Below are 23,783 nucleotides of genomic sequence, written 5' to 3'. Positions count from 1 at the left end.
AGGTAAAGTAAATGAGAATATATAATAAATAAACCATACCTCTAAAAGATCAAGCTTTTTGTCAAGATAGTTGAGTTGAAAATTTAGGGTATCACAGGTTGGTAGTAAATAACCACTCTTTGGGATCTCAAAATAATCCCAATCATAGTTGTGGTCTTCGAGGTTGTGGTCATCGATCTCAACTCTCATCTCTGTTAATGAAGGGTTTGTTTGCGGTGTTATATTCTGTTTAAAAAAAGAAAGAAAAAACATGAGGAGAAATGATTAAAAGATACATCGTATTGTCAATAAATAAATAAATGTCAGCCCCTGTTTATTGGTGCTAGTCAGAGAGATGAATAATGAATAACCAGGGGTCGACTCTGATGGTGGTTTTGAACAAGAGACAACATCTCGTCTGTGTCTTCTTCGAGGTTATTACTACAGACAAAATTAAAAAAAGAAAAATTACTGTGCTGAAGAAAGCCAGACAAAACATCACACACATTCTAAGGCAGCCTCATTTAATATCAACGTATTTTATTTTGTATCATACCTTCCACATGAATCTTCTAAGAACCTTCTAAGAACCTATCATTCAGAGACCTTCATCTCGGTAGGTTGTTCAAACCCGTATTCAGTTCGTTGTGAAACTCTTGAGGAACAACTTGAAATTCTGCCAGGATATTCACAATATTTGAATTGCTGTAATAAAGAGAAAAAATAAATAATTAGTTATATAATATAATTAATTAATCACATACAAAGCTCTCATTAACAGTGTTTAACACCAAACAAAACTTACCAATATCCTGGTGAGTATTCTTCATCAGAGGAAAGACTGGAATAAGACAAGTTGATGCTCATCTTCGTCGATTCGCTAGAGTTTCACAACGAACTGAATACAGCTTTTTATAATGTGTTTAGGGAATTGAAACTCAAACTGCCTGTCGTTGTTTCGGAGAAACTCAGGGCGTGTGTGTGTGAAAAACAGGAAACAAGACAATGAATAATTCTGGGAAGGGATCCAAGTTATAACACATGTCATTTCTCAAAAGTGAAGGGAATTAATGAGAAACGGTTTGAGTATGGTTAATGTTGTCCCTTTTACTATAATATAAATGATAGAACCAAGTATCAACCAGACTAAAGAGTGGAGGTGTAATTAACTTTGGTATGAGTGGGTAGAGAATAAATAGAGAATTAAATTATTTCCTACGCATAAACAAATATTTGTAGTATCATTGTTTGAGTGGTCTACTAGGGATCATTGATATTAAGAGGGTGAGAGGGAGCAAATATTCGGAGGATCATTGTTTGAGGGGTCTAATGAACAACATTGAGGATAAGAGTAGGTTATCTTTTGCTATAGCTAGTATGTCAAAAGGCCAAAAGGTTCATAAAGATCAGGGTGGCAGAAATAGAGGTGTTAAGGGGAATAGAGGGAAAGTGAGGGTGAGAGGAAAATTTACATGTAAGAGAATGGAGAAATGAGGGTGGTCCAGGAACAACATTTTTCCTCTACTGGAGGGTGGGGGGAGATTGCCCCCCAAAATCGGTATTTGCTTTCTTCTCAGAACCTTCACACACAATTTCTAGGAAACTTCACCACTACCTTCATCATCTGTGATGTATCAATGTTTGTTCAAGGCATTGGAAAAATTGCGGTCTGAGGAGGTACACGAGGTGGGAGGGGGGGGGGCAGGGGAATTGCCCCCAAAAATAGGTATTTTTTGTTTTTCGTATAAAGTCAGCCTGCTCCCAATTTATCAGCAAAGTCATGGAATCAATCATTGCTTCGGATATCAAATCCTTCCTCTTCTCCAATGGCTTGATCTCTGATCATCAATTTGGATTCAGACCAGGTCATTCTACTCTGGACATGTTGCTTCTGCTGTCTCAACAATGGATGGAGGTCCTCAATGCCAAACAGGAAATCAGAGCTGTCTCCCTTGACAAATCACGTGGCTTCGATACGGTCTGGCACCCAGCTATGCACACCAAACTGTCCTCCTATGGTATCCATGGAAATCTCCACGCATGGCTTGCGGACTTCCTCTCTGGTCGTAGTCAACGTGTGGCCCTGAATGGATTTCTCTCATCTCCCCTTCCTGTTCTGGCTGGAGTTCCCCAAGGTAGTGTTCTGGCCCTGTGCTTTTTCTGGTCTTCATCAATGATCTCTCTGACTCTCTGGAAAATCCTCTCTATCTCTTTGCTGATGACTCCACTCTCTGCTGCTCCATTCCTCATCCCTCAGATCGGCAGTCTGCAGCCTCCTCACTCTGCAGACCTGGACAAAATCACAGACTGGGCAAACAAGTGGAACATGTCTTTCAATCCTGACAAATCGCACACTTTTACTATGTCTATCCGAAAAGACCAACTGGAAAACCCTCCCATCTACTTTCTCAACAACCCTCTCCAAGAAGTTCTGTGGCTCAAGCTTTTGGGTCTCACTATCTGCCATGATCTTTCTTGGGAAAACCACATTTCCAAGCTGGCCTCCAATCGCCAATCCAAGCTGGCCTCCAAAGCCAATCGCCGACTGGGCATCCTCCGTCGTGCGAAGTCCTTCCTTGGCACACCTGAGCTCCTAATCACATACAAGGCTTTCATCCGCAGCTCAATGGAATACTGTTCCCCCCTCTGGGCCGGTGCTCCTGCCTCACACCGAGCTCGGCTTCACGCTGTTGAAACCAAAGCTTTCAGAATCATTGGAATCTCCTGCGATGTTGCTAACTCCGAGGGCCTTTCACTCACTCACCGCAGGCAGGTTGGTGGTCTTTCTGTCTTCTACCGACTCCTCTCCGGCCTTGCTCCCCCAGCTATCTCTGTGCTCTGTCCCCCAACCATTCCTACAGGTCGCACAAGATCTGCCAACAACCCTCTTATGTTTAAACTGCCAAATCTCGGCTCTCTGCTCACCTTCACTCTTTCATTCCCCTTTTCTCCCACCTCTGGAACAAACTCCCTTCAATCCCACTCCTTCCTCCAGGTCTTTAATACAGCTGTTCACCACCATCTCTTATCTTCCCCCATCCAAAACCTTGATCTTTTTTACCCCCGCTAATTCACCCCAGATACACTTTTTTGAAATTCCGGCTTCTTTCCTGGAAGTCCTTGCAGTGTCCATATGTTTTATACCTCTCCCACCTCCCCCCAGGCCCTCTCCCTCCCACATTTCTCTCATGTCCCTGCTCTCAAATATTGTGTTTGTGACCTTCCCCCTCTCTCCCCATCTTGTCTACTGCTCTCCTTATTTTGTGTTTTATGTGTCGGTTTGACTTTTTGTGTGATTAATGTTAGCTCTTTCACGAGCCTCGATCTTGTATACCAAAAAAATTTTTTTTTAATTTAAAAGTCTTATGATTGTGTTAGTATGATTCTACATGCTGCCCTGTCTTCTAGCAAGCATTGAAATTTGTTTAAAATACCTTTAGTCAGTGCAGTATACTGTTTATTCTACCAGGTGAGTGCCGGGCGTATTGCCCCTATGTTTTTAACTAGCAAGCATTGAAATTTGTTTAAAATACCTTTAGTCGGTGCAGTATACTGTTTATTCTACCAGGTGAGCGCCGGGCGTATTGCCCCTATGTTTTTAATAACAGGTGCACGTGTGAACCCTCTGGTAATGAAATTTGTGTTGTTGACAACAAATCGCTACAACGTCAACATACGATCTTCACAAAACATATGACTCGATCGCTCCCAGGGAAAACCCAAGCAATGTCTAGGGGAAATTCACACAAGGGCAGAAGGGTCAAGGGGCAATTTTTTTTACCCGAACATAGCCCTCAACTATCCTCTGGATGAAAGAGGAGGCTGTGCAAAGTTTGGTTGCACTGTTTCTTGCAGGGTCTGAATGAATAAACCAACAAACAAACAAATGAAAAATTGGTCAGAGACCGAAGACTTGCCGGAATTAAAAATATGGCAGCCGAACCACGTGACTGATGACGTCATCATTATTTGTTTTCTAAACTAATTTATTCCTAATGCTCAAGAAATTTCATCTTGATCGGATGAAGTTTTGTATTTGTCGAATTATGACGTCATAATGGAGGCACCTATGACATCATCATTAACATATTTTATTCCCCATGGAGAGTTCTTTACAATGAGCCATGTCTCAATTTTTGCTATTCAGCACTTTCGGAGGTATAGAGGTGCAAAGTTTTTCGTTTTTTCCAAGATGGCGGCCGAAATACATGACCGATGACGTCATCATCATTTTTTTTCTCCACCAGTTTATGCCGACATGGCGCTCAAGAAATTGCATCTTGATTGGATGAAGTTTTGTACTTGTCGAATTATGACATCATAATGGAGGCCTTGGGCCTAGAGAGTTAAAAATTGGGCACAGTCTATTCCAGGGCAAGGCAAATATGTGTGTAAAGTTTGGCGATGCTATGTGAAACGATGTAGACGTAGTACTGCGCACAAACAGACAAACAGACAGACAAACCAACCAACCAACATACTTGCCGGAATCTATTCCGGCAAGTAACAAACAAACATTCTTCTTTATATATTAGAAACACATTGACATTATGGGGTCTATCATGTAAATTGGGGGATATTGTAAGACTTTAAAATAAAATAAACAGTTAAAAAAATAGTAGTCTCGATGTCCTGAACCCTCATTCAACCAGTTCAGTAAATTATCCCATCTTTATAACATTCTCTGGCATTTTGTAACATTTCATGAACGAAGTGGGTTTGATGAGTTAACTGGAAACAAGACCAATCGATAGTTGAACAACAGCGTAGACAGGCTTGTATCTGCTGAGTGGAGGATCTGCTGTCCCAATGTCATGTGACCAGATCCTCAGCTCTGACTGGTGGAGGTTTGTGAGGGGCATACATACATAGACTGGACGGACAGACAAACGCTTTTCCAGACGACATTGCCCTACGGGCTACAACGTAAAAATATGGCTGCTGAACCACATGACTGATGATGTCATCCATTTTTTTTTCTCGACCAATTTATCTCAAAATTACGCTCGAGAAATTTCATGCTGATTGGAGAAAACGTTCTACACGTCGATTTATGACATCATAATGAAGGCACCGACAGTATGACATCATTAACCTATGTTATTCCCCATTGGGAGTGCTTTGCAATGAGCCACCTTTCAATTTTTCGGATATATTCTGAAAGATATATATTTTTCGGAGATACAGTCACGTGAAAAAGTACGTACACCCCATGTAAAGTTTTGACTTTTTCAACATATTTCAACATTCAGCTATTTGATCTTCATTTCAACAATATTGATAGATAAAGGTGATATAATATAACAAATATCATGAAACATTTACATTTTGTAGTCTATTGTATAATTTAAATAAACATGAATACAAATTTCGCTTGTGGAAAAAGTAAGTACAGCCTTGGCTCTAATAGGTGGTATTGCCCCCTTTGGCAGAAACAACCTCAAGTAGGCATTTCTTATAACTGTCTACCAGTCTCTGACATCGACTGGGAGAAATTTTTGCCCACTCCTCCATGCAGAATTCTTTCAGCTGTGCGATGCTTGAGGGGTTTCTTGCATGCACAGCTCGTTTCAAATTCCCCCACAACATCTCGTTGAGATTTAGATCCGGGCTTTGACTTGGCCATTCCAGAACCCTCCATTTCTTTCTTTTCAGCCATTCCTTGGTGGATTTACTGGTATGTTTAGGGTCATTGTCATGTTGCAAGGTCCACCTTCGGTTGAGCTTCAACTTTCCGACAGATGGCCTCACATTATCCTCAAGCACCCTCTGGTACAATGAAGAATTCATAGTGGATTCTATGATGGTGAGCTGCCCAGGCCCTGATGCAGCACAGCTGCCCCAAACCATAATATTTCCACGACCATGCTTTACAGTTGGTATCAGGATGTTGTGGTCAAATGCTGTCTTTGGTTTTCGCCAAACATGTCTTCTGGTACTGTGGCCAAATAGCTCTACCTTTCACTCATCTGTCCAGAGCACATTGTTCCAGAAGTGCTGGTCTTTGCCTAGGTGTTCATTGGCAAACTTTAGTCTTGCCCTGATGTTCTTCCTGGACAGCGAAAGTTTCCTCCTGGCACACCTCCCATGTAGATCAAATTTGTGCAGCCTCTTTCTCATGGTAGACTCGTGCACTTTGACATCAACAGTAGCAAGAGCTACCTGTAGGTCCCGTGATGACATTTTGGGGGTTCTTAGAGACTTCTTTCAGCATCTTGCGGTCTGCTCTTGGGCTGAACTTGCTGGGGCGGCCTGGCCTGAACAAGTTGGCAGTTGTTTGCAATCTTCTCCACTTGTAGATGATCTTCCGGACAGTCGAATGATTGATTTCAAATTGTTTGGAGATCTTTTTAAATCCCTTCCCAGACTCGTATGCATCTATAACCTTCTTTCTGAAGGCCTCAGATAACTCTTTTGATCTTGGCATGGTGACGCCGCACACTTCAACAACAAAGAGCAAACCAAACTAAATGTCTGAGGTTTGGATAAGACAGGTTCCTCCAAGATCCTCTCTAACGATGTTCTAATCATTTGCACCTGAGCTGGTGCACCTGATTCTAATTTTAGGTATTTGAAGTAGTGATAAATGTCGGGGTGTACTTACTTTTTCCACATGCGAAATTTGCATTTATGTTTATTTAAATTATACAATGGACTACAAAATGTAAATGTTTCATGATATTTGTTATATTATATCACCTTTATATTATATTATATTATATCACTCCTTCAATATTGTTGAAATGAAGATCAAATAGCTGTATGTTGAAATATGTTGAAAAAGTCAAAACTTTACATGGGGTGCACTTATTTTTTCACGTGACTGTATATATTTTTCGGAGATGTTTCGGAGATTATAGAGGTGCAGTTTTTCGTTTTTTTCCAGAACTGCACTTGTACCACATGACCTATGATGTCATATTTATCATTAAAAAGAAATTCTACAGGAGGAGGCACTCCTTTAGTGAATATTTTGTGTCAATCGGACCAACGGTTGCAGATAAATCAAATTTTAAAGGAGATAAACCGGAAAATGCTGGCGGAAGGGACGTACATACACTACATGACCAAAGGTATGCGTACAGCTAGGGTGGAGTAAAAATATCATTTTAAATTTTTTTATAAGCTAGTATATGGGAAATGTGCCAAATGACCATAGAAACAATCCTGCAAAATTATAATTATTTCTGACCACTCCTTCATCACCCTCAATCTTATTGAAATGTTGGCATATTATCGCATTTCGACATGTATCGCATTTCGTGATACATGCTTTGATCCGCCATTGACCACGAGGTGACTTGGAGAAGAAGGGGGGCGGGGCGCCAGAACAGCGTGTGGCCCACCCCCGCGTCATCAAAGGCGTGGCTACAAAGCCCTCAGCCAGCCAACCAGGGCTGAGGAGCGTCACCGACGGGGGTGGTTTGGTGAGCTGCGTAGTGATACGCACCCCGTTTATATTAGCACTGGCTGGGACTATTTATGCCAGATGAGACGATTTGCTGCACTTGGGCGATTGCTGCACTCCTGCCACCCCCCTTCAATTCGTGTGAGTGAGTTTGTGTTGTTTGTGCTGTCTGTCTGTCTGTCTGGGGAACCCTAAGTTAAGCCTGTAATAAGTTGTTTTTGTTTGTTTTCAGAACGATGGCGGTCACAAGAGATCAAGTTACATGCGTGATATTTGGAGCTCCACGAAACATCCAAACTAACGTTCTTCCAACGTACACTGATGTCATGAAAGGATACCTTCAATCTCGGCAACAGCTTAGGACGGAGAATGGCAAATACCCTTCATTTGGTGACATATCTCACAAACTGTGCTATGAAATTCAAGAGGTATGGGAAACGGCCTCTCTTCCAACGGTATCGCACGCGCAAGCGATTGAAAAACTCAGATCTTTCCATGACAAGTACAATTCTACAAGGGAAGAAAGGATCAAGCCACCTACAAACATCGACTCACAGACTTTCTCGACAAATCTAACAATCTGTTTGATCTTAGTAAATGTAAATGTTCTGACATGGTGTCTAACTGTAACTGCTTGAAAGAACATAAAGTGCCGCAAAAAGCGCGAGAGTTCCTTCAAGACCAGAGAGGACCGAGGAACATGGTAATTGGCGGAATAGATCAAGAAGAGACATCAAGATTGAAGAGGAAAGCGGAAAGAGAAGAGACCAATCTCAAACGAATGAAAACTCACTACGAAGATGCCAAAAGTCAGATTGCTTCTACATATGACGAAAGCAAAGAAGACTACGCGGATAGCGTGACTGACGATGAGTATATTTCTGAATCAGTTAATCTCCAGAGCACACCAAAACCGGTTCGACAACAGCAACAAATGACGATCTCACTACCTTCGCTCGCTAAAGCCTGCGACCGAACTGGCGTCTCTGACAGATCAGCTGCTATATTAGCGACATCAGTTCTACACGATCTCGGCGTAGTTTCACCAAAAGACCGTTCTAAAATAATTGATCGCAGCAAGATCCGCAGAGAACGTAGCAAAACTCGAGAAGAACTTTAAAGTGATATCTGCACCGTCATAGAGGGACTATACTTTGATGGCAGGAAGGATAACACCATGACTCAGGTTCACGGCACTGACAACAAGAATCACCGAACAACAGTCAAAGAAGAACACGTCAGCATCATCGCAGAACCCGGTTCATTGTACTTCAGCCACACAACTCCATCATCAGGATCCAGCAAAAGCATTGCAGAGTCTTTAGTCGCTAGTCTGAAGGAACGGAATGTGAAGACAGAGGACATCAATGTAGTCGGGTGTGGCAGCACTAACGTGAATACGGGACATACAGGAGGTGTTATACGACAACTGGAAGAAACCTTCAATCGTCCACTGCAGTGGCTGGTATGTCTTCTTCATGCCAATGAACTTCCGCTGTGGCATCTGTTCGAGGAACTCGACGGCACAACTACAGTCCCGCGTGGATTCTCAGGACCCATCGGAAAACGTCTATCAACGTGTAACGAACAGCCTGTAACATCGTTTACGCCAGTGAAACTGAGTCAGGCATTGCCGAACGTGGACCCGAGAGACTGGAGTACAGACCAGCGATATCTCTTGGAAATGTGCAATGGCATTAGCGAAGGTGAATGCAGCGTCGATCTGGCCCTACGAAACCCTGGATGCCTGAATCACTCTCGGTGGCTTACAACAGCTAATAGAATACTCCGACTGTACGTCAGCGTCAAGACACCACCCGAGAAGTTGAAAACCATGGTGACATATATCATTCGAGTGTATGCTCCAATGTGGTTTTCCATCAAAGTCCACTCGTCATGCAAAGATGGAGCCAGGCACATCCACCAGATGATCGTCAAGTCACGATACCTTAGCGCTAAACACAAGAAGATCATTGACCCTGTTATGCACCGCAACGCGTACTTTGCACATCCGGAAAATATACTCCTGGCCATGATAACTGACCATCGACCTCAAATACGAGAATGGGGCTTGCGGCGAGTGATGAAAGCCAGAGCAACAGACAGACAGCCTACTGGACAGATACGACGGTTCAAGGTCCCCGCTAAACTCAACTTTGACGCAGTGGAGTACTTCAACCTAATTGACTGGGTAGTGTGCGCCATCTCTGAGCCTCTCGTGATCCAAGGCATGTCAGACCCTGAGCTGAAGGAACTTATCACGATGGATGTCACCCCAACTGTCCTCTTCCTTAAATTCCCTTGCCACACACAGGCTGTGGAAAGGACTGTGAAACTTGTGACCGAGGCCGCTCCAGCTGTGTGTGGCAAGAAAAGGCGAGACGGCTTCATCCATGCCCGTGTCGCCTCGCGACAGATGATGCCATCGTTTGAATCAAAGCACGACTTCACACACTTCACATTGTAACTGTGTGACTGTAACATTCTGAGACAAACTATAATAGACCTATGATTTGAATGCATCTATGAGCTGTTTTACTGTGTTGCATAGTATAGTAAAATAAAAAGTTACTGAGGGAGATCAAAATATTGTTCAATTTTAATACAATTTTAAGACAGTGCTCCATAGATGTAATGGCACCTTTTGGCATATCTAGGTAGTTAAAATTCAAAAAAAAATAATTTTGGGCTATTTTCACTCCACCCTAGCCGTACACCCCTTCTAATTAGTGGATTTGGCTGTTTCAGCCACACCCATTGCTGACAGGTATATATAATCAAGCACACAGCAATGTGTGGAATTATATATAATTATATAATTATCCATTGTATGTCAATCTATTGCTAAAAACAGTTAAATTACATTTCAATGTAAAGAGGGGTTCTCAAAGCTGCAAAGGAACGTGTGGACCCAACATCTGGAATTGATTTTGTCACTCTGTCAAATAGCACAAGGCGAGAATGTTGACTTGGCACGGGGTTGGTATGTAACACACCATTAGTGGAGCCGAACAGGTCAAGGAATGACCTTAAGTGGATAAATTGTCAGCTTGGGTAAACTCTTAAGTCGCTCCGTAATGACAAACAGATCTTTTTGGCGCCAAAGAGTCTAAGGCTTAACTTGGCTTTAAGTGACCCCAGAATTCCAAAGGTGGAAGATAAGAGGGTACGATTCCTATTTAAACGGGAACACTGCAAGTTTGGCCCAGAAAGAGTATTCCTTCAACTGAAGGACGCATTGTCTGTGTGTTTTGTTGCATGTAAGTTTTTAATAGTGTCGGTTTCCCTCTCTCCGCAATATCTGAATAAATCTCGGTTTAAACTCAGTGAGGTTGTCTTAATCCTTAATCGAGAAGTCTCGCTAAGAAAAGAGTCTGGAAAAGCAGCTACTACAGTTGGTGGCCCGAACGGGGATGCAACGCTGGAAGAGGTTCGCGTATCGCTCCAAACACATCCAGGCGACTTTTCAAGGTATGAAGGGGTCTGTCTGTGCATACGATGTTTTGTTGTATTCTGCGAACCTCAAATGGGGTCTGCAATTCGAACCTGGTGGAGCTGAATTTGGACGCAGGTAGAATCAAGATTTGTACAGTTATTGCGTGTGCATGTCAAGTTAAAAACACGGAGCAGAGATCCGCTGGGAATTTTACCCCAGGCTAGGTGACGTTTATCCGTTGAAAAGAAAATGCAAGCAGTAAAAGTAAGACCCAGTTAGGTGACGTGTGCTGGACGGAGACCTGCTGGTCTTAATTGTCAGTAAAGGTGTTGAACCCCCGGGCTAGGTGACGTTTAATCCGTTGAAAACGAAGCGAAGATCCGCTGGGGATTCATTAATGTACAATAGTGTATAATATGGTCGACCTCAAGTTGTATATTTGTATATTGATTAAAGGTATACGTTGATGGAGGTGACATTCTGATGTCCTGCTTATAACCTTTCGCTCCTGGAAGAGATTAAATCGAGTTTTCCATAATAAATTATGGTAGAGATCTTTTGTCCTGCACCAGTAGTAGTGAAGGAATGAACAAGAACGAAGAATGGTACGTTTATTAGCGATTATTTTCAATAATATGCGACTTTGCGATAATGAGCGATTATTTTTGTGAGTATATACAATTTTTGCGAGTATTTGTGCATGCGATTTTGCATTTTGCATTCAGCGATCGGAAACGTGCTGTTAAATCGCGCTGTAAATGTGTGCTTTGGCGCGTAAATTGCGGTGAGAGAGACGTCCTGCACCTCATTAGCGGAGCCGTGAGCTCCAAGGTCCATTTAACGCGCGAGCGAGCGAGCAAGCAGAGGCTGGATGATCAGATACATGCTGTAATAGACAGCGAATGAACACGAGGGCTCAAAATAGACCAATCCGTGCAGTTTTTTTTTTTTTTGAGTTCAAAATATCAGTTTTAATAAACAACCGTTTAGCGAAGGATCACATGACTGACAGTGACACGTTCGTCTTGATGCGTTCGCATGCTCACTGCTCAGTGACCGCTTCGCTGGTCGAAGCGTGTGTTGACGCTGAGCACACGTACACAGTACGTGCGGGCCAAACGCACGTAAATCATCGCTTCACGGTCCATCGGACGCGCGCGCGAGTGGACGCTTCGTGCATGTACTCGGGCCTTGCGCGATCGTGTCGATACCCGTTCGACGCGCACGAAAAGCGCGGTACCTACATATATATTTGTTACCGGTTAGTGTTCTGACTTGGAAATGGCCCAGTGGTTAGAAACGCTTAGGACGAGATCTGGTGTCCAAGATTCGAATCCCGGGCAGCCGTATTTTATTCATTTTATTATTTTTGGACATATCGATCGTTTAATACGGTTATTTTATACAAATCTCTGGCAGAATTAGGTGCAAAATGGGATGCGAACATATTTGAGGTCTGTTTTGCATGTGAGACTTGATAGATTGTTGAAATAATTCACATGGGAGCATATTTGAAAAGATTCTGCAGAGTGTAGTGTCCATGACGGAGCAGTGAGCCGTCTACATTTTTTTTAGCAAAAATATATTTATTTCACATCTTTTAACCGATTGATAAAAATGATAAATAGAACAGGGATGAATTACAATTGATACAACGTTTTTTTCTCGGCGAGCAATAGTAATCTCGGCGAGCAATAGTTATTGGACATCATACATATGCAATTCCACAATTAACGGCAATGACTTCATGTTCATATTTCCTGTTGACATATTACATACTGTTTAAGCGGTGCAAATGTTTTTTCCAATGCAAAACGCCCTGCGCATTCCTTTAATCCTCCTTCTCCTCTCTCATTTCTTTCTTCTCTCTCTCCCCCCCCCCCCATATATATCTCTCTCTCTCTCTCTCTCTCCCCCCCCCCCATATATATATATATATATATATATATATATATATATATATATATATCTCTCTCTCTCTCTCTCTCTCTCTCTCTCTCTCTCTCTCTCTCTCTCTCTCTCTCTCCCTCCCCCCCCCCCCCCTCTCCCCCTCTCCCATAAATAAGAATTTTCACGGATGTACGGTATTTCAATTTACTGTTGTTAATTGTTGTTAACTGTTGTTGTTAATTTATTTACTGTTTCCCTTGTTCCTCATTTCGTTTTTTTTGTCCTCTTCTTCTTCACTATGCCGCCCATTAATCCTCCTTTTTATCCAATCCCCACGCTCCATACCTTTCCTTCTATCCTTTTCTCCCCCTCCTCTCTTTCCTTAATCTTTATGCCCCTTCTCCTCCCCTGCTCCATTCCCTTACTCTACCCCTTCTTCTCCTCCTCCCCCACCCCATCCCCTTTCCTCCCTTGCCTCACTCCTCCCTCCTTCCCCGCCTCACCCCTCTCTCCTCTTACCTGTGTTACCTGTGTTACCTGTGTTGTTGTACCTTACCTGTACCCCCCTCCCTTTCCCTTTCTCCCTTGTACCTCCCTTTCTGTCCTCCCCCTTCCTTCCCTCCCTCCCACCCCACCCCACCCCACCCCTACCCTCCCACCCCACCCCACCCCACCCCACCCCTACCCTCCCACCCCACCCCACCCCACCCCTACCCTCCCACCCCACCCCTACCACCCCACCCCTACCCTACCCTCAAACCCCACCCCACCCCTACCCTCAAACCCTTATTGCAGCCTCTTACTATGTCCATGTCTCACTTTTCTTTCATTTTTCTTTTCTTTATCTTCATCTTAATTTTTTTCAGTCTCATTTTCACTCTTTCTCTCCTGTTTTTCTATCCATCCTTTTTTTTTTCCCCCTTTTTCACGATTACAGCTCATGAAGAAAGGAATGATTGATTATACAATGATTTTGTTACGTGGATGTGATGACAAATGTATAATGCTTATACAGGAAATGTTTGTTGTTTTAAATGGATGAATATTGTCATACATGTATGAGTATGATTATGATTATGATTCAAATGATTAGCATGATTAAAGGGTACGAATGGTACCACAAGGCTTTCCGGTGTTAAGATGATTGCACTGGTATAAAGAAGAGTTTTCAAGCCCTGTAGGATTCGATGAGGATTACGAGCAATAGAGTTGAATTACAGGATACCTACAAATTTCAATAATAATTTGAGTACGATTGGATCAAAACTGTCAATAATTTTGGATTGGTTGTCATGATTTTGGCAAAACATTTCGAGATGGTTTACAAAATTTTAATTGTCAAGAGGTTTGAGTACCATTAAAATTGAGACATTTTTTCCAATGAAGTCTCATATCTGTCCTGATCAATTTTGTCTGACTCTCACAAATGCAGGATAAGTTGCCTTAAGTGGCTACAGATGTTGGATTTTGTGATGTAGTAGCCTGGTAAAATTGAAATGTTTTCAATCCATCCTTTGAAAATTCATTCAGATTCTGAACATGAAAATATGAAATCTTAATGTTTCATTTGTTCGAAGGAATGACTTGAAAATATGATGATGTTTTGAATCTATGTGATGCATGTAAACCATGAATTTCTCCCTTGTTCAACATGGATTGGTGTTGGATGTAATTTATCCCTTTCATCATCCATCTTTCTCGACCCCCCACCCCCCACCCCCACCCCACCAAAAAGGCTGGTGGGTGGTTTGTGAACGATGTAGATGGTAGGGTGTGGTTCAGATCAGCGTTATGCATGGGTTTTTGGGGGTTTTGTTGACCTGACTGACGGTAGGTCTTGCCTGGGGTGGGAATATGTCCTGGAGGTAAACGTTGCTGTTTTCTCTGAACCATCAGGCATGGCATGAGATGGCATTGCTCCTTGCCCATGAGATATCATATCTCAATTTTATTCTTTTATTATAAATCGATATTGATATGTTATGTAGGTAATATCACCATTGTAAGGAGCTAAGGAAACAGCAATCAGAGATTGTGGACCCTCGGCAGGATGTGTTTTTCAGTGATTTTAAGACTGTTGTGTGAAAACAATTATGGTGCCTATACCATGTTATCTATGACATGATCATGATTTTACAAACTTGTACAGGTGATGTTGCACCTGTGATGGAAGTTTCCTGTCATTCGTATCAACGAATGCAGAGAAAATCAAAATTGTTCTGTGCAGACAGACAAACGGATTTAAATATAATATCCTCTCTTTTGATGGAGGTAATAGGATGAGAGGGAAGCATATGTCGCTTCTTGGATGGCCCCCAGGAAGCGGCATTGTGTTTCCTACTCGTAAAATGAGGAATCAGGCTGCATTGAGCTAAAGGGTGTTCTATTGGATTTTATTAGGAATTTTTGCTGATGTGTTTTTGTTTTTTGGTGGGTATGAACAACACAATATTGTTCATTTGATAGAGCTTTTGATTTTCCATTCTCTTCCAGGCTCCTCCATAAGATTTGATAGGGAAATGGATTAGAGTGGATATCAGAAGATTGTGAAAATAACTTTGATTGAAAAGCAAAATTTGATGAACCATTCTGATTTTTGATTTTGATTTGAGTGGAAGATAATTTGATAAAATAATGTGATAAATTTCACATGTCAATGTGAAGATACCCTGAAAAATGAGCAAGGTGGTAAGTTGAGAAAAGCTCAGGAAAGGTCCAAATATATTGTTAAGGACCGCGGATAAGATGTTGGTTTTTGCCGAGCGGAGGCCCCGCGGCCCTAACAGTTACCCCGACTAACCCGATTCCTGAACGTTGGCCGGATCGCGCCACAGATATTCAATAGGGAAAAGACTAAGGCGACACGGATGTGAAGAAGAAGCAGACAAAAAGGTTGGAAATACGAATATAATTTATTTGCTATTTACAGGACCAAAGAAACCAAGGAAGAAGGAAAGATAAGAAAATAATATACAGAAGATATTAGAGACACAGTGCAAATTCCTTATACAAGCTTAATTAAATCCCCAGGGACAAAACAAACAGAACAAACTCACGTACACAAAAAGGATGGAAAGGCAGGAGGTGGATGGCTGGAGGGAGAGGAAGGTCCAAGGGGTCCTGCAGCACGATCGGCGCGTTTAGCAGCCGCCGTTCCTTCGCGGCCCTGCTCAAAACCGCCGTTTAGGCCCCAAGCTGCTGTTGCTGCCGCTTCTGCTGCGGCTGTGGATGTCGCGTGCTTTGCCAGGACTCGTCTGACTCGTCTGGTCCAAACCCTCAACTCAACAACACTCTTGCACGTCTCCCTGTCCAACCACTCTTTCTCTCTTGGTCCAACCACTCTTTCTCTTTCTTGGTCCAACCACTCTTTCTCTCTCTTGGTCCAATCACTCCTCACCACCGACAACCACTTGCTTCTTGCGCGCGCCTTTATAGCCCCCCCGGCGATCAAGCCGCCGGCCTTCAGGACACGCCCCTCGGTGTGCTCACCTCGGCCCTGGTTGGTCGCGCGACCCTCTGGCTCCGCCCCTGATGACGACGGGCGGGCACGCCCGTCTTTCCCGACCCGAGCACATGTTCAATGGTGGTTTTGGAGGGGATGTAATTGGCAATCGAGGCTTGGCAATGATGAAAGGGGAAATGGAGGTTTTGGGAATGGGAATGAAGAATGAAGGGAAGCTATCTTATTTCACTTGGTGCAATGGAGTGTCATCTTAATGGGAGACAAGGCCTTACCCTAATACACATAATAAAGATATAACTATTGAACAGGGGTATTCTATGATTGGCTAACGTGTATGCTTTATGGACTAATTATGGGACGCCCTTTGACCTTTACACTACGGAGGTATTTACAAGGAATCATTACATTTTACAGAGGGTGATATTTACAACAATTTACTATATAATACAACACAAAAAAAAAACACAAACCTCATATCCGCAACAATATATATATATATTACATATGTGCTTAACATCTGGTGTGACTCTTCAACAGGGAACGCAATTACTTGGCCTCCGCAAAGGTGTTTTGGCTCTGGTGACGAGGGACCGATACGTGGTTCTCCACCTATCGGTGGTGATTTACCTGCCCGATCAGTTTGGGGTTCGGTTGGTGAAACGGTTGTACAAAAAGGAGGTGTTCCTGGACTCAGCTGCAATCGCCAATTTAAAGCTGGAGAGACTCTTCCTGGAATCACCAGTGAAGAACGACTGTCATACCAACCTCAGAAGACGCAACATCCAGGTTACGGTGTACAAGGTGGAATAACCCCAGCAGATTTTATTTATAGTACACACAGCGGATAGTGTGTACAGGTGTACGCAGAAGTGCAGATCTTAGTAGTTTACCTAGTACAGTCATATAGGCATAATGGGAAATAGGGCCTGTAACGGTAGAAAAATTGAACCAGATATTCCACAAAAAGGTACTTGTACATATTATATGTACAACCATTATGGTATAGAGGCCATTAAGGATGTTGAGAACTGGTATTTGTGGACAAAAGGACATGCCAAGGAGTTTCCAAGAGATGGTACATTTGAGCGAAGTCGATTGGAGAGATTAGGACAATAATTGAAAGCCAGGAAGAGCCAGAACCTAACGGTAGACTGGCTGGCATTCCATCATTGGGATATTGAGTCCAGGAAGTGGGAACAGCAAGAAAGGATAACGGACCTATAACTTAAACTAAAAAGGATACAGGATACATTGAAGGAGATACATGCACAACTGCCTTCGAATGTAGGAGTGAAAGTAACATTTGCCCCACCTGATTACCATTTGTCTCCCCAAATACAATGGTACAGAGAATTTTCTTATGATCCAAGGGAAAATCAGAGACCCAATCGACAAGGAAGTAACAGGATAGGTAGGCCTGAAAGAACAGGCAATGACAAGGACCGGTGTTTCAAGTGTAGAGAATTGGGACACTGGAGACAACATTGTCCGTATTCAAATAGGAGACTATTTCATAGGGAAAAACAAAGATCAAGGGTACCAGCGCTCACCCGCACCTCAGACAACGATTAGGCCTTCGTTGCTGCAGATCCCAAATGACGATTGGCCTCAACAGACTAGATAACCAGACCAAGATGAGCAAGTGTCTGTGCTTCCTGTGGCTGAAAAGTCTTCGGAGCAAGAATGATTCCTTTTTGCTTATTAGCAATATAATAATTAATTGATCAAATGCCAAAATTGGAGAATTTTGGGAACATTGAATTAAAAGATCCAGGATTAGAGTTAATTCTGGAAGCCTCATATTTGCCAATTATAAATGTGGTTTTAGGGAGCATTTTGGGCAAAACAATTTTTGAATTTACAAAGTTTGAAACAATTGGCTTGCAAATTTCTTTTTGGGAACCAAGTGACGAGAGACATGATGATCAGGTGGGAATTTCGGACTATTGTTTTTGCACGATTGATATGTCAGTGGTCGACTGGCATGTAAACGGGGGTGCTGTCAAATTTGGATAAGTTATTGTGGGAGACAAAGGGTGATTTCAATGTGGACATTGTAGGGGTTTTCTAAGAAATTTTTGGTCTGTTTGTGTATCTGCGTTTCTAAAAATTAAGGGACAAACTTTATGAAATTGACACCCACCTTGATATGAAAATAATGGTTCCAACGCAAACAAATATACATAATGCATGAGTTTGTGTGTATTTTTTTCTCTCAAAAGATTGCTGAAAACGACAGTATACCTGTCTTGAAATGAATATGATAGGGATAACATCCTCAATTTGTACTAATTAATTAATTGTGGGCAAAGGAATTAATTTATTGCAGTGGATTGTTAACAGCAGCCTGAAATGTCCTGAAATGTCAACTCAAATTTTTCCATTCAGTGGTTTCCAAGAAATAATTTTTTATTATATTGCTTTTAATCCAAGATTGCTGCCATACCACGTGACCTATGACGTCAGAATTATCATTAAAAACATTCTGCATGGAGGCATAATGAAAAAAAGCACGTGTGTAAGGGCTGGGACATGAATCGTCTGAGATAATTTAACTGCCTTTTGATGGCCCCGGTTTATTCTTCTGGCTGCGTGGCACTTTTAAAAGAGAACCATAAAGGACAGATTTAAGGAAAAGAACATCAAAAAAAGCCAAAGGTTTGTGGGGGGTAGAAACAGTCAGGATGGCAGAGGAGACAAACATCTATCTACATGTTATAGCGACACATATCTAACATCACAATTAATTATGTTATGCCTCCGCTTATATACTAAACAAATACAGGAGTAAGAAATAATTAACGTTATACTAAACAGTTTTACCCCACTAGGGCCATTTCCCCAGCACCATGCATCCACGAGTATTGAGTACATAACGAAGCTGTTATCTATAGAAGTTGGGGGTGCAGGAGTTTATGGAAATTGGCAGAAATGCATGGGCATGGTGTGCATGATGGCATCCTGCATTTAACTTCATAATTGTACGTCCTTTAATAAACATTAGGGGCCGAATTTACGAAAGGCGCTTAGCGAGTGTCTTGTTAACGCACGCCTAGTCCTTAAACGGTGACAAAAACTTTGTTGTATGGGCACATCTAATCGGCCATCGAGAAAGCAACTTACAAAGGGAGATAAACAGCCAATTACTTGTGCACGCCTAAGTTATGATTCAATGCCTTTTAAACATTTCTTTTCTTCAGTGTGCCACATATGAAGTTACCTAACCAATTCACCTGAATGACTCCGCATTGACCTCGCAGATGCCAATTTTAGTTTGTGTTTTCCAACAACGGCAACATGTCAGCAAAGAAAAGGGGACATTTCAAAAAGAATGGCAGCCCATTTCCCAGAGTGCCCAAATCCTCTGCCAGGAACCTCTGAGAACTTTGTAGGAGGATGAAGATTAAGGCAAAGGCATAGGCTCATGAAAAGAAATCGACATGCAAGAAACTGGAGGTGGGGAGGCTGCATTTGGTGAACTCGGCAAAGAAATTGTTGCGATATTGACTTTCATAGCTGGAGACGTAGATGAAGTACATTGCTTAGATCAAGTCCATAATGACATGGATGATGAAGCTCTGGCAGCAGCTGGTAGTCTGAAACAAGCAATATTCGTCTGATTCCATCGACCAGCACAGCTGATTCTCACTTAAGGTAATTATGATATTGTTATCTTTACGATCAATGGAAGAAGTTTCGGGAACTGAGTGGCGTGCTGACGAAGAGGGGAGTGTCGTTGAAGCTGAAGGGAAAGGTGTATGCTGCATGTGTGAGAAGTGTTATGATTTATGGGAGTGAGACATGGGTAATGAACGTAGAGCCGCAACAAAGGCTGGAAAGGGTGGAAATGCGAATGGTTTGGTGGATGTGCGGAGTATCGTTGAGAGAGAGGAAGACAAATGATGAATTGCGAAAGATGATGGGAATATAGCCTGTGATGGATGCTGTGAAGAGAAACAGTTTGAGATGGTTTGGTCATGTGTTGAGGAAGGATGAAAGTGACTGGTTGAGAAGAGTGATGGAAATGAATGTAGAAGGAAGTAGAGGACGGGGAAGACCGAGAAAGACTTGGCTAAAGGTGGTGGAAGAAGAAATGCGGGCAAGGGGGTTAACAAGGGGAGATGCAGAAAATACGGCAAAATGGAGAAGATTGTCATGGGGTTGCCCCGCAAGGCTAACCCCCGCTCTAACAGGGAAAATGGCCTTAAAATACCTGTTGTTGTTATTGTATCTTTACAATCAATAGAAATCATATTATGAAAATACAATAACATTCTTTCTAATCGATTTAATTACTTGTCGAAATATATATTTATTTATTTATTTTTTCAAAAATACATAGCCATTTTTTTATTATGATGGCTTGAGGAGGAAGACGGCATTCTGCTGAAAGAGCTTGAAGAATAAAAGATGATGATGATGATGATGATGGCAATTTAACGCAGAATGCTCATACAAACCAAGCAGGCCAGTCCAAATGGTATGTAATGATTGGCTTTCTTGTTTATAAAACTTTAACAGACTTCACTTCACTTTATATGCGATCGGCTCCATCTTGTCCACTTTTACGTGAATGTTTTTATTCCAGGAAAGGCCAGAAATCGTCGACATCTCCAGGTCAGCAGGTGACCCCGGTACTGCTAAAGACTACTGAAGAATTGTCTTGCCTGAAAGAAGAGCATGAGGCCAAAATGAAACCGATTGCTCTTCAGCAAGAGACTGCAAGATGTAAACAAAGTGCTTGCAAAGGCAAAATGGAGTATTACATGGAAAAAGAAAAACAGCTTTGCTTAGATCTGTCAAATAATTCGATTGTTAAATAAAACATCAATACTAAGTTTAAAATGTGATATATTGTACTTACTGATTGAAGTGTTCCATAATGAACCTCTGTCGAAATATGTTCCCATGCAAATCCGCTTCAACTCTATTTGGCCGCTGGTTTGGTTCTGGCAGGTTTTCATGTGGTATATCATGGTCTGGCTCTGGCAGGGGGTCATTCCTTCGTTTCGCCAAATTATGCAAACAGACTGTTGCAACAATAATGGCCATGTTGTGCTCCAACTAAAATAAAAGCAATGACCAGATTACTCCACGTTTTCAAAGTTAAGTCATTGTTCACAATTGTATTTTGTCGAAACTGTATTTATCGTTCGGTGTGTGAACCGAAAGTGTGCCCCTTGGAAGTTTCTCGGTGTTTATCTTTCATAAATTAATCGTTTCTGTTTGCTGCGCCGCGCGTGTGAGGCCTTGCAGCCTCAGGCTTCCCCCATCGAAGTTTGTTCCTTCCTTCGCTGTTTTTGCTAGGTTTTTTGATTTTCCCTTCTCCCCCAAACTTCACTGAACATCTACTCTTTGTCTGACGTTGTAACTCCCCCCCCCTCCTCCCCCAAAAAATAAAAAAAATAAAAACTTATTTCCCTTTCTCCTCGTGTGCTTTTGTCCCATCGTGCGCCTCTGTCCATGTACGCTGTCCCGCCCCACCCCCATTATCCCCTTGCCTTCCACCTTTTGCCCTGTTCAAGTGACTCGTGGTTGTCCCTCTCGGCTCCCTCTCCCCGTTGGTATTTTTGTGAATATAAGATTGTTCTTCACGGTTCTGTTTAAATATGTTTAAACTTTCCCCTGCAGTGTTTTATTCAGTGGTTTATTACAACACTCTGTTTTTCTTCCAATTTAAAAGGCTCCTTTCAATTTCCTCTTCAACTCATTCCATTTCAAAAAAATATTCAATCTCTTATAATTCTTTCTCATGACATGCTCTAAATTCTCATTCATTCCACCCCTTCTCAATCATTCTTAAACAGATCGCTAACTTGAAAATCACAATAAACCCAATTTGTTATAAATGTTCATCTTTCATTAATCATCCACTTTCCAAACTCCCCCCTTGCCCCTCCCCTCCAAATCTCCCCCCTTTCCCCTCCCCTCCAAATCTCCCCCCTTGCCCCTCCCCTCCAAATCTCACCCCTTTCCCCTCCCCTCAAAAACTCCCCCCTCCCTTCCTAAACTCCCCCCTTTCCCCTCCCCTCCAAATCTCCCCCCTTGCCCCTCCCCTCCAAATCTCCCCCCTTGACCCTCCCCTCCTAAACTCCCCCCTTGCCCCTCCCCTCCTAAACTCCCCCCTTGCCCCTCCCATTCAAAACTCCCCCCCAACCCCTCCCCTTAAAATCTCCCCCACAACCATCCCTCCCAAATTCTCCCTCCTCCCACCTCCTTCTCAAAGCTGTCTCCTCCCCACTTCATCTCCCTTCTATCTCATACCTCCACCTCCCCCAACCTTCTACTTGCCTCTGCCCCCCCTCAAACAACCCCTCACTGTGCCTCATCTCATCACCATCAAACCTTTCGTCCTCCTCATCCTTCCCTTTCTTGTAACTCTTCTGTAATCTCTGACACACTATCAACTGCTCTTCCTACCTCCCCCTCTCATCCTTCATCTGACCCTACCCCTCCCCTCCCCTGTCCTGCACCCGATGCTCCCCCTCTCTCCTCATTAACGGTATGGACCTCAAACATCCGGGGCCTTCGCTCAAACCTGATTGATCTCTCCATTCGGGTTGCTTCTGACAATCCAGACTTGATCTGCTTAACAGAAACTTTCCTCCTTCAAGATGTCTCTGATTACTTAATATCTCTTCCTGGTTACTCTATCCTTCGGTATGATAGACCTGAGCCTCGTCCTGGTGGTGGGGTGGCTATCTTTATCAAAAACTCTCTTCCTCACTCTCCTTGCACTGCCCTCTCTCCACCCCACCCCCAGGAGTACCTCTGGCTACGGCTTCCTCTCCGCTCCCACCTTTTGTTCATATGTGTTCTGTACCGTCCCCCAAACAGTGATGACTCCATTTACATTTCGCTGTCGGACAACATGGACCAACTTCTATCAACTCATCCAAACTCTCTCTTCCTCATATGTGGCGACTTCAACTGTCATCATGCCAGCTGGCTGGGTGTGGGTTCCTCTCTCACCAGCCATGGCACCTCAGCAAAGGACTTCTGTGACTCATTGGGACTGACACAATCTGTCAATTTCCCGACCCGGATCTCAGTCAATGGAGTATCTTCTCTTCTGGATTGGTTATGACTAACTTCCCTGCAAATGTCTGCTGCTCTTCTGCTCCAATCGGTTATTCTGATCATGCGCTTGTTAAAGTGGACATCTCTGGCCATTCTCAGAGAGCCTCCTCAGCACCGACGAGTCTGGCATTTCACTCAGGCTGACTGGCACGGTCTGCAAGCAGCCATCAATCATCTGGACTGGTCTCCCATCTCTACTGCCTCTGACATCAATTCTTCCTGGGAATTCTTCCAAAGCAAACTGCTCTCACTCATGCACAGATTTATCCCATCTCGTCTTCAGTTGTCTTACCCTTCCTCCCGTCCATGGTACACTGAATCTTGTGGTGAGGCAGTTGCCCTGAAACAACTTGCCTTTGCCTCTTGGAAGGCAAATCCAACTGAAGGCAATCTCAGTTCCTTCCACCAAGCTCGGAACAAGTGTGTGTCTACCCTCAGGAGTGCCAGGAAGCACTATCTCTCCACACTCAAGATTGAACTCTCAAACCTGTCTCCTTCCTCCAAATCCTGGTGGTGTCTGGTCAAAT

General features: G+C 42.9%; 1 protein-coding gene and 1 long non-coding RNA gene across 4 annotated transcripts in view; one reads left to right on the top strand and one right to left on the bottom strand.

The window, feature by feature from the left end:
• Window positions 1–15,606: 15,606 nt before the first annotated feature.
• The window catches only part of LOC137434358 (putative nuclease HARBI1), a 12,073-nt gene continuing 3,896 nt past the window's right edge, over window positions 15,607–23,783 (bottom strand). For all 3 annotated transcript variants that reach the window (XR_010985853.2, XM_078785429.1, XM_068127267.2), the window contains 2 exons: window positions 21,041–21,240; window positions 15,607–20,843 (listed from right to left, as the gene is read on the bottom strand). Coding sequence is in view for 2 of the 3 variants with exons in the window: in XM_078785429.1 (XP_078641555.1) it covers window positions 20,795–20,843; window positions 21,041–21,240 (249 nt within the window). In the remaining variant the exon portion in view is untranslated. The remainder of the gene's footprint in view (window positions 20,844–21,040; window positions 21,241–23,783) is intronic.
• On the top strand, window positions 19,694–21,601 carry LOC137434360 (uncharacterized). The gene is made up of 2 exons (XR_010985854.2): window positions 19,694–19,830; window positions 20,765–21,601. It is a non-coding gene; the product is annotated as an uncharacterized LOC137434360 (long non-coding RNA).

Source organism: Myxine glutinosa, chromosome 10, assembly GCF_964187855.1.
Source record: "Myxine glutinosa chromosome 10, kmMyxGlut1.1, whole genome shotgun sequence".
NCBI lineage: Eukaryota > Metazoa > Chordata > Myxini > Myxiniformes > Myxinidae > Myxine > Myxine glutinosa.
This window is presented reverse-complemented; position numbering and strand designations above follow the sequence as displayed.